General features: G+C 33.3%; 2 protein-coding genes and 1 long non-coding RNA gene across 4 annotated transcripts; 2 read left to right on the forward strand and 1 right to left on the reverse strand.

Annotated features, from left to right (window-relative positions):
* Positions 1-4828: 4828 nt before the first annotated feature.
* Positions 4829-10430, reverse strand: ORP3C (OSBP(oxysterol binding protein)-related protein 3C). Its single transcript, XM_089059565.1, has 10 exons — positions 10152-10430; positions 8858-8951; positions 8243-8359; positions 8071-8143; positions 7862-7980; positions 7502-7623; positions 7234-7410; positions 6473-6617; positions 5802-5980; positions 4829-5217 (listed from the first exon to the last, which is right to left on the reverse strand). Exons 1-10 carry the CDS (start codon positions 10250-10252, stop codon positions 4974-4976), a joined length of 1371 nt encoding a protein of 456 aa, XP_088915691.1. The 5' UTR covers positions 10253-10430; the 3' UTR covers positions 4829-4973.
* Positions 10431-14338: 3908 nt separating this feature from the next.
* On the forward strand, positions 14339-15781 carry LOC148926445 (uncharacterized). The gene is made up of 2 exons (XR_016130179.1): positions 14339-14610; positions 15106-15781. It is a non-coding gene; the product is annotated as an uncharacterized LOC148926445 (long non-coding RNA).
* Positions 15782-16459: 678 nt separating this feature from the next.
* On the forward strand, positions 16460-18181 carry LOC148926446 (protein INVOLVED IN DE NOVO 2-like). Of its 2 annotated transcripts, none has more exons than XM_089058287.1 (2): positions 16460-16599; positions 17129-18181. In XM_089058287.1, the coding sequence occupies exons 1-2, from the start codon at positions 16468-16470 to the stop codon at positions 17957-17959; spliced, it is 963 nt and encodes a 320-aa protein (XP_088914413.1). In that variant the 5' UTR covers positions 16460-16467; the 3' UTR covers positions 17960-18181. The 2 variants fall into 2 exon arrangements, with proteins under 2 accessions (XP_088914413.1, XP_088914414.1); XM_089058288.1 differs by having other exon boundaries at positions 16483-16599; positions 17113-18181.
* The last annotated feature ends 223 nt before the right edge of the window (positions 18182-18404 follow it).

Raw genomic sequence — 18404 nt, forward strand, 5'->3', positions numbered from 1 at the left:
ATTATCGCCGAGCGTTGGAGTGAATTCGGCGATAATTCGGCGATAAAACTCCCTTATTATCGCCAACTCCCTTATTATCGCCGATTTATCGCCGAATCATCGCCGACCACTGTGGGCGCGATTCGGCGATAAATCGGCGATAAATTTTTTTTTTAATTAATTTTTTTTTTAAATCTTTGTTTTTATTTGTAGTTTTTGTAGTTTTTTTTATTTGTAGTTTTTTTTAAATCTTTGTTTTTTTAAATCTTTATTTTTTTAAATCTTTGTTTTTTATAGTTTTTATTTGTAGTTTTTTTTAAATCTTTGTTTTTTTAAATTATTGGTTTTTTATGTTTTTTATTTGTAGTTTTTTTTTTCTCGTTGTATTATATTTTCCAATGATTAATACAACGATGAATTGTTCATTATAAATCTATTTATTAAACACATTTGTAGGGAAAATTAAACAATATTAAAAATGATGATGTAAAAATGAAATGTTGAGTTAGGGAGAAATAAGGGAGAAATAAGGGAGAAACCATTGGAGTAGTTGGCTAAAAGTTGGCTAAAAATTGGGGATAAATTTTGGTGATGATGTGGCGCTGATGTGGCAGGAGTTAGGGAGAAATAAGGGAGAAATAAGGGAGACCATTGGGAGTGCTCTTAGTAGTGTATAGTTATTATGAAAAGTAGAATGAATATCAATAAGTAAAAAAAATTAGTACTAATATTTTTATGTTTTTAAGATTATGGTTGTTTATTTGAAGTAGAGTTCGCTTATTTTAGGTCTTCTTTTAATGTTTTTAGAGAAACATTGATATCTTCGGCGATATGGAGTACTCTATATTTTATGTAATAGGAATATTAATAATTAAAACAAGCAATCGAAACTTAAAATAGTTACATTAGTATATAAATTTTTATTTTATTCATATTGTATTCCATATTTGAGTGCCACCTGAGATCACTTGGATCCTAAATGGGTTTATGTAATAGGAATATTAATAATTAAAATAAGCAATCGAAACATAAAATAGTAACATTAGTATAGAATATTTTTATTTTATTCATATTGTATTCCATATTCCACATTTTCTTTTGTTATTATGAAATGTTTCAGTACCGTTCCGCTGCTGACCCAAATAACTCGAAGTCTTTAGTATTTAAACGCTATGTTTGTAAATCAAACTCAAGTTATCCAATTAAACTCTATTAAATTCACTGTATTCCTCCTTTATATAATACCGCGTGTTGATTGCAATTCAAGCATTAAATGTTCTTTTTGGATTGTATTAAAGAATTTATTGAGTTTACTCACTGGTGTCAATGTACTCCTTTCGTCCATGAAAAATTGACTAAGTCCAAAAAGAAAATTTTTTAACCAATATTAATCCTAAACATTATTCTAAATATGGACCCCACAATCCACAAACATTCAATCCACTACCTTTTAGTTCCCCTTATCTTATTTTTTCCTATCTTTCTCTTACTTTACCATATTATTAAAATCTATGACGATGTCATAATCTTGTCTCTATTTTTTGTGAACGGATGGAGTATTTAGTAGTGTGAATCTTCGGAAGGATTTATAGTCAATAGTTGTGTTTTAAAATATTACTAATAATAAATTCGTTGACTTAAGTAAAAATTTAAAGACTATATGGATTAGATGTATTATTGACATCAAACCTTATCAACCATGCAGCTAACATTACTAATAAATATTTGCATAAAAATATCACCTAATAATTTAGGAAATGAGACGAAACATAAGGAAACTAATCCTAATTATAATTTACTAAGTAAATATAAAGAAAATAAATAAAAAGAAATAAAAATAATAGAAGGTAAAAGCGTAAGAAAATTAAAATAAAAGAAAAATTAATTTAAAAACCTATTCGTCTAGTCCCATATGGAAAATAACCACTAATAAAATTGCTTAGTTTGGATACAAATTTTGTAAATTTTTGAAATTTTATGAGTACTAGTAAAGTATAGAGAAAAGCGACTGTGTTAATTTAAATTAATGAAGTGTTGCACAAGGCAGTGCTGCACAATGCATTTGTGCGTGCATTATTCTCATGTACACTATTTTCTTCTCAGGCAGAGCACATCTTTGTTCTTTCTTTTTTTCCTTGATTTTATTTTCCTCAATTCTATATATGTACTCTTTTGTTTAATTCTTTATACCCATTTTTTTACAAGATTACTCCATATTATTCTGTTGAATCTTTGCGGTAACAAGGAGTTAGGGAGTGACATCAGGAATAAGGAGGAAATAAAGAGGGGAGTGACGTCGGGAACAAGGAGTAAGGGAGTAACATCGGGAATAAGGAGGAAGGACGTATGCTTATTAATATAGAATATTTCTTAAAATAACCATAATTATGTAAGTATAAATAGAGCTACCAAACAAGAACTCTAGTTAACGAAAATGAGACTCGAAGACAGAATTATAAATGGTTATTAAAATTAACACCAAACAAGTATCTATTCCCGTGCATTTATGGTTCAATGAATTTTACAAAACTTAATTTTATATATCACTTTACTTAGAATTGGAAAACTAAAAAATTAAGTTTACAAAACTTACCCTCTACAAAATATTTACAATTGACATATATACAGACTCCCTATGTTTGTTCTAAACCTCTCATCCTATTTTATTTTTCTCTTCTAGAATTCTCTTATTTTTTGTTATATATTCTATTTATTCATGGATATTTCTATTATAAATTATTTTCAATTTTTAATTACAAAAATCAGGTTTATTGTTTATTTGAACACATTCCATACAATGAACACACCAAAATAAGAAGGCGATGAAGCGCAACTCAGTTGATATCAATCAAATAGGTTAGGATTTCAAGTCATCACGAAAACAAATAGGGAACCATTATTAATCCTTTTATTTTAAAAAATAGTCTCTCCGTCCGCCATTAGGAGTCCCGGTCACTTTTGCGCACTCATTTTGTGAAAATGATAATAAATAGTTAAAGTGGAGGAATGATAAAGTTAGAGAGAGAATAATGTTAAGAAGACTCTTCACAACATTATTCTCTCTATTACTTTACCATTTCTCCACTTTAATTATTTATTATCATTTTTACAAAACGATTGCGCAAAAGTGACCCGCACTCCTAATGGCGGACGGAGGGAGTAATAAATATTGTAGATTAAGTATTGCTGCCATTTCAAAGTTAAAAAGATTGTCTTACTCGCCGCACCTCCATCACTCCTCGTTTGCTCACTGCCTTATTGTCAGCCTTCCTCGTTGCTCCATAGCCATACCTTGTCGGTTGGTCGCATTGTCGCTCGCCTGCCTTGCCAGATCTCCTTCTGCATTGCCTCGCTGTCTGCCTATTGATTTTCTTCAGTTCAAGTATTCTGATTTTATCGTTTATGTTCGAATTGATTTTGTTTCTATTCTAAATTAAGTTCATGCTCTTTTTATATGATATATCTAGAGATTTAAAATTTATTTGGGAAATCATTATCTCTTTATTATATGCATTAGACAATTATAGCCCAAAAGTTTTGGTAATATTTCTTCACAATCACAACAACTTTTTTTCTAACTAATAAATGGTTATATGTTACACTATTTTTAATAAATCTATGTCTAACTCTACTTTTGATAAATCTATGTTTTGTCTTTAAAATAAATTTATACAATATGCTTTAAATATAATAACCAAATTCTTTTAAGAATTTATGATGTTTCCCTCTAAGAAATAGTTCAATGGAGGTGTTATATTACTAACTCATAACTTATTTGCTAACTACAACTAAATAATAGCCATTAGATATTTAAATTAAGGGTTTAGATCATTAATCCCTAAATGTCAATACGATCAACGAAAAACGTCAATAAGGCCATAGGATTAATTCCAGAAAATATCAATAGGGATATTAATGTCAATTAACTACATATTTAGTTATAACTAAATTTTAAAAGAAATCCCAAAACTTTAAATTCCTATAACATATATCAAATTAAAGATAATTTCATAAGGATTCCAACGATATTCTACATGCATATGTTCCGACATCAAAATTTGAAAAAAAAATTAAAAATTTTTAATTTTTTCGTACAAACATAAATGTCAACATACTATATAAAATATGTCAATATAATACATGTAGAATGTCAATATAAGCAATAAGTTAACATTCTTTAAGCATTGTATTGACATTCTCAAAGTATTGTGTTAATATTTTCGGAACACTATATTGACATTTTCATCCAAAACCCTAATTTGGAGTTTTTTTTTTTATCTTTTTCGATTTAATTAATAAAAACGAAAATTACTCGTAGCAAATTGTAGACCACACGTTTTCTAAAATCCTATAGCCTTAAATTAGTTGTAGTTAGCAATTAAATGATGAGTTAACAATTGATCACTCCCCTAGTTCAATGGTATTTTTTAAAAGTTTCAGAACTCTCTCTTTATATTATTTGAGCTGTGATATAAGCCTTTATATTAGTTGAGTTGTGATTATGCAAAACTCAATCTTATTGCAAAACACATAATCACACTTCAGAGGTTATTTTAGACAATACAAAGGTCATTCTTAGTTTATTCTTAGGTCATGGTAGCAAGCATGATCTAACAATGACATCCGTATTTTTCAAATCCGGATTTTATAAAATGACCTAAAACAAACTGACAATGACGGATATGATAGTTCGGCACTAGAATTAGTTCGATATTGATTATAACCCTCATATCATTGCAGCTCACATCCTGATTCAATATGAATATGGTCAAAGAAATTACTACTACAAGATTTACTTACGGTTAAACTGGTGGATTTGTACTGCTTAAAATCTACAATAGAATAGCCATAGTCATCAATGTCACTACTATAAATATGGAGTGGTACGGCTTACAACGTACATATAACATAAACACATAAACAACCGCTGATTAATTCTATATCGCACACAAAACCCTGTCCAGCAAAAGTATAAACCAAATGCAACACAATCCTCATTCCGATAAATCAGTATATTGCCACGGATTAAATTCTATTGACTGGACATCTTCGCTACCAATGGCATCTGATGAGTCAACAGTGTTCCGATGCTCTGTGTACTTGCCGTTGTAATGGTATACTTCCAAGTCACCCCACGGTGTAGCAACAGTTTCCTCCGTTCGATCAAACCATTTTGGGACGAAATCATCACCCTTTGCTTCTCGGTTTCTCTTTTCAGCTCTCTGTCTCTCCTCCAAGCTGAACAAGTGCAATGCACTGCAAGTTAGGCACACTGGAGAGAATTTTATATTCATTGTGCTTTCTAGTACTTTTATTGCAACCAACATTGAAAAGACAATCACATGTTGCAGTAGCAGCACACCACTGGATACACAAAACTTCCCTCAACAATCGTATTGAAAATATAATCATGCAAACTTATGCAGATTTTCTATAAGTAAAGCATTTCACAGTATAGAAAGAAAGAAATCATATTTTCAGAAAACGCGTTTAGGCTGCATCTAAATTTTGGTAATTTCAAGTGCGACCGAAATGAATAATTTCATATATCACGCATCCACATTAGATTAAATATTAAATCTGTCAACCAAACTCCATAGGACCCAATTTTTACATTCCAACCACTCAACTAAATAAACTGGTAGCAGTAGACCATGGATGAATGCAATTAAAATTCAGATTATAGGAAATAGAAAATAGACTAAAGGAATGCACTTGGTTACTTTGTTTCAAATAATCACAATGACGGTCAACTTGCAATGCACATATAGTGATAAACTAGCTACCAGGTCCAGAGAGAGGGTTAAGAAATAGATATAGACCTGCTCTTTGCAGCACCAGCCTTGGAGAGGTCACCTTTCTCAAGAGCCAACCTATCAGGGCGTAAACGTGAATCTGATGCCAACAATTTCTTGGGTGCAGTATTGAAGCTGTTTATTTTGTGTGCAAAGTGGGTGAACTGAAATTTGTCATCTGGTGGAACATCTGCAACATGCCACACCTATATACATTCCAATCACTCAGTCCAGAACATTTAAAAAGCAAGACAATATCAACAGCGTGATTGTTATATCTAACATGTAGGAGGAAAAACATATAAATCAATTAGAATGCATAAGATTTTCAGGCCAGGGCATATATAAAACACTTGCATACTGCCTAAACTTGAGAGCAAAAGCTTATAATCAAACCAGAGCAATACAAATACACTTATAAACATATTTATATATATGCATCAAACAGCAGATAACTAGGTTATCTAATCAATGTTTGGCATCAGAATATGTGTCACCAAGAATTACCATATGAATTTCTAGAAGATAAATAATGGAGTACATTTTACGAGAAAAAATAAAACAAGCAAAATGCCACATCAAATTCTGTCACTTAATTAGGAGCTTTAACATCTCAAAAGTTGGTCATCAATTGCAAAGATAAATTACAGATTGCTTTATCTTAGCAGATTCAAAAAGAAGGAATATCAGATATTCACCTCCTTGAGTTCAGTGCCAGGAAGAGGCTCCCCTTCCAGATCACATGGTTGATAACTCATGGATTCACTCCATTTTCCAGTCATAAGTATCTTAGGTTCCTCATCAGCATTATAGACATATCCATCTACCTCATATCTATTAGCTCTGCACCCAAAATGGTCATATACACATCAGATACATTGGCAAACAGACTTGTAAAAAAAGGTGCTTTATGATTGATAGACAATCACACACAATAATCTGTTTCGTTAAAAAGATTCACTGCATAATTTTCAGGAACTTTACATCAGAATATTTTTTATATGTAGATCCATTTGCTGTTGCATCAATAACAAAAAGAGAAGTGCTTTCTTGTATACAAAGGATATTTTCTGGAGCTGTCAGTGAGTGTCTTCTCAGAGTCTTACTATGTGGAGAGATCGTGCTTAGCTTTAATTCATCATTGGAATTAATTACCACTAAGCTTCTACAATTAAGAATTTTATTGCAAAGTCAGAGAAATTAGCACATTGTGGGATCCTATTAAATTGCCTTTTCCTTATAATTTCTTCCTAAAATGTTAAGACCAGACAATCATTTAATGAAAAATACATACATAATCAAGTTCTTCCAGAAAAAATCAGTGGCAAAAAATGAGATGATTGAGGACTACTCATTTGAATGGAAAGCATCTGACCATAAAATAGTTAAGAAAGAATGACAAAATAAAGTGATTGCGGGTCGAGGGGTGAAAGGCAAGTGAAAATTATATGTTGCATACCCAAACCAACCACAAGGTTGAAAACATAGAACAACTTTGTCCCCTGTTGTCAAATTCGTCATAATCATTTCTCCTGATGAGTCCACCCAGGTTCGTCCAAAAATCAAGTTGTTGACTTTGGTAGGAGGAGGAACCAGATCCAGAACAACACCATCTCTTTTTAGAGTCACACGTGTTCTGCATCAAATATATGTGTCGTATTTTTACATCATCAACAGGCAAGCATCATACTTTTATTAAAAACAAGCAATAAAATAAGTGGTTTTACCTTCCAACAGGGTAGACATCAAGTGAGTTGCCTAAAAATTTAGTTCTCAGCTTCGATGTCACATCATATGTGAAATGCTCATTTTCAGCATGGCCAGCACTCATTGGGGGGTGATGGCAGACCTACAAGTTCGAAAAAAAGAGAACTTATAACTGACACCAACATAACAGTATCTCTAGGAAAAAACTGGCAGTTCACACAGATCCTTTCATGGACAACCCTGGTATGCAACAATATCAATACCCACGACTAAAACAGTGGAAGAGTTTCAAGAAATTAATCAGGACTTGTGAAGAAGAAATGAATTACATGATGGTGAACACGATTGTTAAACGAAAGAATGATAGAGGACCAACTCACCTGCTCTGATAGAAAAGTAATCCCATCATGGTTAGCCATTTCATAAGTCTCGCCAAGAATTGGATTGAAAGGCTTCCAAGTACGTTGGTAGGCATAATAAACAGATAAAGCCCAAGAAGCTGGCATTTAATGCGTATATGAATGATTAAATTTATCACAGTAAACTTTAGTAATACAATATTCAGACATCACTGGAAAGAGATTCTCACATGCATACACCATCCGCATGTAGGGATCATCACATTTATCTGCTTGATCTAAAAGGTAAGAATACTCCATTAACTGCCATAAAAATTGCAATGAAAGCAACAGTTCTGGTCATCAGGTGATAACAGTATGTTATATTAGTTGTAGCAAGAGCATACAGGAAAACAGACAAACCTCTGCCATTTTCTGAAGCATTGTCATTGGCTCAAATATGAGGACAGGAAGAGTCACCATTGATGTAATATCAGAACCAATATAGTTTTGCATCAGTTTCCAGTAACTATCTCGCTCCTTTGAGGAAAGAATAGATGTATCAGTACCCATACAGTGCATGCACTTAACATGTGAGAATTCGTAGAAATTTATTACAAAATAAAAGAAAGTATTAATGAGGCTCAGCTTGAGCACACTGGGCTCTGAGGACCTTGTGCAGCACAACAAACCAAGATGCCAGTTTTCTCAAATATGTTCCACATGCTGAAATCAGTTGTTGTGGATACATATGTCTGCATCAGAAATGTCTATGGTCCAACAGAAAATTTTCATAGAGCTTCATACAAATCATTTTTGCATTTTAATCCTCTTTCTATGCATCATGGCTTTAATTCGCACACAACAAACATAACCATCATAAAGTTAACCTAATCAAGACTGTGTGTAAGTCTTTTTGTGTCAAAAGAAATCCTCTAGTTTAATCCCATCGAATAATTGGACACACACAAACATCACTTGGTGAGAATAGAATCAAATTCCTTTTTAAGAAACACAGGTAATTATAAGATAACCAACCTCATCCTTCCATCTTCCTCTCTGAGCTTCCTCTTCTGCATCTTCTTTTCCTCCTTCAGGATTTATAACTTGCATACCATCCTGGGCACGCACTCTAAAGGTGGTATAGAAATTATATACTCAGAAATCAGATCATAACTTCCAGATCCCATTAAGGGTAAATAATAAACAGAGAACGATAATTACCAAAGCCGCCTTGATTTGGATAACATGATTGCTTTAATAATTTTTTTGTACATACATATCCCCAAGTTCCAAGAAAACATATAGGACTCAAGATTTCTATCGGATAGAATAATCCTATCTGCATGCATATGTAGTAGTCTCTAAAATTGGGTTGAAGCACAAACAGAAGTAGCAAGAAGAGGGAAACAAAAAAAAACTTGAATATACAATTTGATGGTCAGAAGATCTAGAAATTCAAAAAAAGTTCTGCAAGACTGAGACGTAAATAAAACGGTTCCAAAATCAAACAAAAGAAATATGTCAAGGGTTACGTAATTTATTGAGTAAAAATCGAGCCTAATGCCGACAGATTGGGCCTTTTTACAGTATCAATCAAATTTCAAATTTGCAAATGAATTTTGGATGGGTAACAGAAACATGAGCTTCTATGGAAATTTCATTATATTTTTAACATCAAGATAAAAGCATGTCCTAGCTCGGCGTTCACATATTGAGTATCATATCATTGCTTTTCATCATACTTCTCATTATGAAAAGAAAAGGGAGAATAAACATGCAAATGTAAACCACCAAGCTTGAAAGAAATTACGGTCTCATGTGTTAATAGTATAAGTAGTCGTCTTATATAACTTACTGCTAAATCTGATTTCCAATCGATAACCATTAATAGATATTGCATTAATGAGAGAATAAGAAGACAACCATAAAAAAAGATGAAGTAAGGCTGGCATTCATCTCTAAAAACATGCATATGCGCCAAAAAGTTTTTCATTTACATCACAAACTTTATTTACGAGCAGTTTCTTTTGGGGGTATTTGATCTACATGTATTTAAAGCATCTATCTCCAGTCTAAATAGGATAAATTGAACACTCCTTGATCCTCAGTCCATAAATCGATGAATCAATAAACTCAAAGCCGCATCATCAGATATTCTAGCAGCATAGAATCACGGCCATAGCATCAAAATGACATCAAAGTTGACACGCCACAGTTCCAATCACTCACACAGAGGCAAAATCAAATAAAAAATTCACAATCCAGAAGACGAAACAAGTAGCATCGCGAAAGAATTAAGATGATGAGTTAAAATTGTATACGTATATACCCGCTGACGGATCTATGCATGGCGTTGCTGAAGGCCGATAGCCCCGACGTCATGGCCGCGAAGAACCCTCCCGAGCTCTGACCCTTCTCCGGACTCCCCATCTTCTTCCGCGTTACTATAATTCAAATCACCGATTACAATTTGGGAACCCTAATTCGATCACTCAGGCGATCACGTGACGAGAAGGAAAATCAAAATTAGTACTGACGAACCAAGCGGTGTGGCAGAATGGAGATTATGAAGAACAGAGAGCGGTAGAGTAGGAATACAAATGAAATTTACAAGGGCAAATCAAGGAATTAAGCTACTAATCTCTGTATGATTATAATTAAAGGGCATTTCCAGAAACTTCACACTTATTACTAGTATTTCATTTTTTTATGGGTAAAACTTATAATTTCATTGATTATACTTTGGGCTCCTATAAATACTATACACGGTTTAAACTTTAAACCGTCCTAACTCCTAAATATGTTTATATGATTATACTTTATACGGTTTAAACATACAAGTTTTATCAAAATAGTATTTAAATTAAATAAATATCTATATGATTCATTTTTAGGGCGGTTTAGCACATTATCTCAAAATTATGGTACTTTTAGACTTTAGTACAAACTTAAATATACTATTACAATGTTCAAAAAGAAAAAAATAATAGAAAAATAGGAAGAAAAAAATTCAAAAAAATTAAATTAAAGATTACTTCAAGATTTTTTTTAATTACTTATTTATATTATACTATAATATAATAATATTGAATATTTAAATATGTAAAATCCCAAAATTGAGACAATAATCAAAGAGTAATAGTATCTGAGAAGAGTTGAGAATCAGAATCCTAGAACATTGTAGCACAGTTTTCCTTATTTTAAAATTTATAATTCTCTTTTATTAAAATAGAACAAATATCACAATTCAAAATTATGTAATCATTACATATCTTGACAAGGAAACATGTCCTTAAAAATATTGGTTTCCATGCATGGCTTGAAAGGAGTGTTGTTCCAATCATGCTATGCTGATCTTTTATTATACAAGATAAATACATTTATAATATATTGCCATATTGGGTTATTAGTCTAAAAATATATATAAACTTTTAACAATTTTTTTTTTACCATAATTTTTAATTTAAATCTAAATGTATGAATTTTGAAATTTTCTCCGATAAACAATTTGGCCAAATTAAAATTGACGTGAAATACATTTATCACATTACAGTTTACGAGGCCAAATATAAATATTATCCATTAAATATGCGAATATTTCACATCTTCTGATTTTTATGCATAAAAAATGAAATTTTTTTATTTTTTTTGGAGAGGAATAAGAATAAGAATAATATAAAATGGAATGATTATAGTATCAAAATAGTTGGAATGTATAATTATTTCCATATATATAGAAATACTAATTCAAAATAGAATAAAGACTTTTAAGTAAAAGAAATGAATGGGACTAAATATAAAATTAGTATTGTTATTTATTTTATCTCATTATACGATGTACTACCATTATCCACCATTTAAAAAATTATTTTACCATTTTAGATTGTTCACGATTTATGAAACTATTTTTATTCCACTTTTAATATACGGACTCCACATTTCATCAACTTTTTACACTTACAATCTAATATAAAATTAATATTTTAAATAGGTCTTACATTCCACTCACTTTTTCCATTTACTTTTCTTCACAAAATCAAACAATTTCCTAAAACTCGTTCCAAGTGAAAAGTGCTCTTTAAATTGTAGACGGAGGAATTATAATTCTAGGTAGGACTCGTGCGTATTGAGTCGTTATCGGATCAATCCAATAAAGCTAAATCATAACCCAAACCGAAATCGTTGGGTTAATACTTTAAATAGGTCCTACATTCCACTCACTTTTTCCCTTTACTTTTCGTCACAAAATCAAATAATTTCCTAAAACTCGTGCCAAGTGAAAAGTGCTCTTTAAATTGTAGACGGAGGGAGTATAATTCTAGGTAGGACCCGTGCATATTGAGTCGTTATCAGATCAATCCAATAAAGCTAAATCATAACCCAAACCGAAATCGTTGGGTTCTTATCGGATCCCAGCCCATTAACTTTGTGTGTTCACGTCATATTGTTGTGGTGTATTGAAAATTGTCAGCTCTACCATTAATGTTACTACCTTCGTCCACCAAAATTTGTCTCACTTTGACCCGACACGGGTTTTAAGAAATGTAATGGAAAGTGAGTTGAAAAAGTTAGTGGATTGTGGGTCTTACTTTTATATATTAGTTTTATAATAAAATGTGATTATGAATGAATTAGTGGAATATGAGGTCCACTTAGAGGTGTAAAGTGGGTCGGGCCGGCCCAGTCTGATGACATTTAGGCCCAACCCGACCCAGGCCCATGTCTAGAACGGTCTGGGCCGGGCCTGGGTTTTGGTTTGCATAGATGAGCCCAGCCCAGCCCGAGCCCAGTTAATAAGTGGGCCGGGCCAACTTTCATATATTAATTGAAATATTGAGTAGAGTTATAAACGTGTGATTTATTATCAAACTTACTCAAAATATATTGAGATAGTAGTATACTATATAGACACATAAATACATTTCCCATAAAATTAGGATTCAACATAATACACATTCATATATTTCTACAAAATGTAAAAAGATATATAAGAACATACTACACGCATATATACACTCATAAAATATAATATTAATGTCTTGATATGTCATATGTATATTGATTTATATACAAGCAAAAATATACCATATAGTTTTATATAATCCCTCGAAATCAGGAATCAAAATCTACTAATCTAATGCTTATAAAAATTTAATTAATTCATCACTATAATTATGGAATTATTTTTGATAGAAATAAACCAATTAACTATTAATATCTATAATTATGTAAATCACTACTTTTAACTTAAGAATCCACTATAGTAATGGAAACAACGATTAATTTGTCAAATTTGTCATAACACAATTACACGATTAATTATAGGATATATTAGTGAACAAGTAATCCCTATAATTATGCAAATTATGATTAAATCTAAAAATAAGATCAATTAATCCTGAAAGAGAAAAATTAGTCAACTAATCATTATGCAAATTAATATATTAGTTCACACGATGTTGTTAATTGAATTCATCAATTATGCCAAATAACTGGTGGTCTAAAAGTAACAATGAATTAATAATGTTTCATTGTATATTTGTACGCATTATTCTTTTAAAAGTTATTAGAAAAAGTGGAACACTTGAAATTTTGAAATGATATATGGAACAAATTTATCTACTAATTACATAAGTGAGTTGTCATGGGTCGGGCCTGGGCTGGTCCCGGGCTTGGCCTGGGTTTCAGGTGGTCCTGGGCCCGGGCCGGTCCTAGGTTTAGAAAACAACCTAATTGGAGCTCGATTAACCCACTAAGCCCAGCCCAGGCCCGCTCTATTTCACTAATGGGCCGGGCCTGGGTCGGCCCACAACCGGGCTGGGTCGGGCGTCCACTTGACATCTCTAGGTCCACTACCAAAAATGGTATAATTGAATGAGACAAATTTTAAGAGACGGACGGAAATGGGAAAATGAGACAAATTTTAGTGGACGGAGGTAGTATTAGTTACTGCATAGTACCAATTTAGCTTGACAAGAAACGATAACTAGCAGAACATGATATTACACGATAAAATATGATAACACAATTAAAACCGGTCATAACATGATTAAATTTTATCACGATTTAAATCTAAATAATAAAATTTAGCATATTTTAATTAATAAAATAATTAAAATAATAATTTTATTTTTTAACGGATAATCCGAACCCAACCGTAACCCAAATTGAAATCGTCAAGTTGTTATTAGGTCATCTGATAATGAGCCAAACTCAACAACACTTGACCTAAATTCATTAATTTTGTGCGTGCTCGTGACATAGTCATATTATAGTACTACCATGTTAAAAATTGTCACAAAGTCCTAATTGTAGGTAGAGTAGAGTGGTTAAATCGGGTTCAAAGTTATTGTCTTCTTTCTATTTACTTAGGGTTGGTTCGGTCTATAAGTAATAGCCATTTAAGAAATGGTAACTACTTGTCACGGTTATTCGGTTTGTCAATTACCTTTTCTGCAAGGCCCGCTTAAAATAGGGCGACCCGATGAATATAGGTCGTAATGGAATGTTTATTAATCTCAAAAAAAAGCTGCGATACAATTTCTGAGTTTTAACAACATTCTGAAATCACAATCCAATTACTTCTCTACCCCACCTTCGTACACTCAATATGCCCTTCTCCAAATTTGGGGAACATTGCAAGGCGCAAGAGCTCGAAGACGAAAACCCCAAATTCGTCGCCTGAGGTAGCTACAAACTGCAATCGCACTCGAAATCCGACGGCGAGGACGAAGGTCGTATTTTTCAGCAGCCCTAGCAGTTCGATCGCTGTCGATCCGATGTGAAAGGTGTGTCCTCTATTAGATTATGTAATTCGCTCACATAGGTGTTTTTTATACCTCGATAATGCAACGAACTGTTAATTCACAACATATTTTGATTTGTTTTGTTCTTTCTCTTAGCCAAATCGATCGATTGAAGTCCTAAATTTCGGATTTGTTTTGTTGTTTTTCTTACCCAAATCCAAATCGATCTATGGGTTTCATAAATTTCTGATTTGATTACAAAATTGTCTAACCCAAAATGATTGATTCAAGTAATAAAAATTGGATTTGGGTCTTGGTTGAGTGTGCAAGGCAAATAACTTTTTTGTGTAAGACAAAATCCATCCAAAATATTGGATGGAGGGTTTGGTTTGTGTGTGCAATACGAATAGCAGTTGGATTGTTCTACTGACTTCACTGCATTTTTTTAGCATAACTTAGTTCTTTCCATATTAATTTCATACAAAATATGATACATCAACTTTGTTCACCTAAGAAGAATTATATTCTCCCTTGCAGCTACTGTAATCGTTCCCAGAAGATATGAATGTTGTTAGGAACAATTCTGTTGGCAAGAATCGTGCTAAGAAACTTGACAAGTATGTGATGCATACACTAGAAGACATAATGCAAAAATTTCGAGTTACACACATGGCTTTACTACATCTCATCCTAAATCGTCTTCGCCAATCGAAAAGAAGAAAGCTACAAACAGTGCTCCCATATAGCATTCTAAATAGGATTCCGAGACAAATTGACCACCTAAACCGGCTTGTTGGAGTTACAGATACAGTTTGCCTAGTAAATTTCAGGATGGACCGTAATGCGTTCGGGCGGCTTTGTCGATTGTTTCGAGAGTTGCGTGTTTTGCGTGAAAGACGGTTCCTTCGCATTGAAGAGCAGGTTGCTATATTTCTCGGTGTATTAGCGCATCATAAGAAGAACCGAATTGTTCGTTTTGATTTTATGAGGTCAGGGGATACTGTTTCACGGTACGTGCACGAGGTAATGGAAGCTGTATTGAAACTGCATTGTATGTTCGTTGTGAAACCCGAACCAATCAAAGAAGGTTGCGTTGATTCCTTCTTTGATTGGAGATGGAAACATTTTAAGGCGCGTATTCCTATTTGTCATTTATTTGGTTGTATATTCGAATACAAGTTTGATAATGCGGCTCATATAATAATTTGGAGTAGCTGAGCTTGGCAAAAATATGAGAGACAGCTGCGTGCGGGAATGAAGAAATTTTCACAAAAAAGGTCCAATATGTATTATGGTTTCTCTTGGAAATAGTTAAATAATAGAGGGGTAGAAAAGAAATTGTGTACCCTACACATAGTCATTACAGACAAACCAAACAATTGATATACAAACCAAAGAAATAAAATCGGACAAAACAAACAACAGTTAAAAAAAAGCAAACTTAGATACAGATTTGTTTTTCAACATCAAAACTCTGTCTAGAAAAATGGTACTCCCTCTGTCTGCGAATAAGAGTCCCATTTATTTTCAACACGGGCTTTAAGAAATGTTAAGAAAAGTAGTTGGAAGAAAGTTAGTGGAATATGTGTCCCACTTTATATATTAGTTTTTAAATGATATGTGAGTGGAACAAGTTAGTGGAATGTGAGGTCTCCTTACCATTTATGGTAATTATGAATCAGGACTCCTATTCACGGACGGACCAAAATGAAAAAAACGAAACTCCTATTCGCATGCAGAGGGAGTAATTGACAAAACGGACCCTTATAAAATTAAAAAGAATTAGTTACAATAAAAAATTGAAACTTGAAAGGTTGAAAAGTACTGGATTAAATATTGTAATGTGAATCATAAATATTGAATCCCGAAAGTCGACGTTGGCTCGGGTTGAAACAGTAAATGCCACAGTTGGATTATTTAGAGACGTTTTCGAGGGATTCAGAAACCCTAAATCACTTTCCCATTCAAAGAACAACTCCAACAGTACTCTCTCTCTCTCTCCTTGCCACAGCTGGGAGTCGAATTCAAAAGGTAAATAATCTATCTCCTTCACGATCAAGGATGAATCTCTTCCCACTCTAGCAGTCATTTGCATTTCCCCTTATTTACAGCGCTTGTATGTCGTTTGTTTTCCTTTTTTTTTTAAAACGTTATGTTCGAAGTAGTCACACAGTACAATTCTTTTTTGCACATTGTCATCTCTTTAGAGTTTAATGAAATCATTAATTTCTTATAAAACGTGAAAGAAGTTCAGAAACCATGCATTGAGAGATGTCTCTCTTTTGAAAGCTTTTTTGTGTTCCATTTCCTTAAAATTCTTGTTTAGAAGCAACCAAGGTTTCTTGCTTTAGCTGGAGCTCTGCAAAAAATGTGAACACCAGTGCAATAATTATCTTGTGATCTTATTAATAGAATCTGTCATTTTATGTCATCATAATGAAGTTAATTATATGTACTGTTAAAATTTGTTTAGCTCCACATGCAGTTTTGAATTTTGATGTGTTAAGCAAAATGTCTCTCTCTGCTATACTAACTTTCCATTAGTTCCATCCTGTGAAAGATGTCTTACTCGTCCGAAGACGAAACTGATATAAGCGATTCAGAGTTGGATGAGTATGTTGATCGATGCTACGAGCAGTTGAGGGTTGAAAGCCACAAGGTGAAGTTTTCGACTGAGAAGTTCAGGTGCCCGTTCTGCCCAGGGAAGAAGAAGCTGGTTTATGCATTCAAGGACCTTCTTCAGCATGCCTCGGATGTTGGCAAGGGCTCACAGAACAGGGACATCAAGCACAAGGGGAAGCACTTGGGTCTCGTCAAATACATGAAGAATGATCTTGACCAGGAAGGTTTGGCTCTAGAACTTGCTGGGCTAACTGTCGAGCCTTCCCCAAAGGACGGTGTGAGTGTGCTGTTTGTGTGGCCTTGGATGGGGGTTGTAGCAAATCTTGATGGAGAGAGTATCTCCAAACTCAAAACCGATCTTGCCAAGAGAGGATTTGATCCTGCCAGAATCCGACCACTCTCTGATGGTAAGTGTGCAGTGGTGGAATTTAAGAGAGACTGGTCTGGTTTCTATAATGCTGTTATGTTCGAGAAGGAATTTGAGGTCGGTCATCATGGGAAGAAGGATTATTTGGCAGCCTCGCATTCAGATGGCATGTATGGCTGGGTTGCTCGGGCTGATGATTATAATGCGGAGGGTGTCTTGGGAGAGTACCTTCAGAAGAATGGAGATTTGAAGACTATTGGTGATGTGGAAGCTGAGGGACGGCGCAAAACTAGCTTGCTCGTTGGTCATTTGAGTAGCATTATTGAAGAATTGAGGGTGCAAGTTGAAAAAAATGGGTGCCTTGATAATAAGAAAGTTGAAGGAAGCTGTACTGAACTCTAATCAGGAAACCAGTTTAACTGAATGATGGCCTTATATTGGCTGTAGCTTTGTTGGAAAAAATAGGTGTCATCGATATTTTGCTTGTATCTTCTCCTCCAAATAGTAGTATAATGTTCGACTCTTCAAGTAGAAGTAATTGATGGTAGAGTTTGGTTAGTGGTAAAGACATTTTATGAAATTTTCCAGACTGGGATATCTAGTTGCAATCTGCAGTTCTACTAATTTCTCTTTTCTTGGAAAATGTCATGGGTGAGATTTTCCTCTGCTTTCATTGTGGCTGGTTACTTTCCTCAGATTGTTTCGCAAATACTACTTGCATTTCTTTGATCGGATAAAACTTTCTTCGTCGTTTGCTTCTGTTTTCTATGCTACTTATTTGTTTTCATTACATGGATTTCCGATTTTGCTCAACTGCGACTGTATTAATTCCAGTATTGCTTGATCT

The sequence above is a fragment of the Salvia hispanica genome, chromosome 5 (assembly GCF_029641045.1).
Source record: "Salvia hispanica isolate PSC_SH4W2 chromosome 5, Shi_PSC_v1, whole genome shotgun sequence".
Taxonomy (NCBI): Eukaryota; Viridiplantae; Streptophyta; class Magnoliopsida; order Lamiales; family Lamiaceae; genus Salvia; species Salvia hispanica.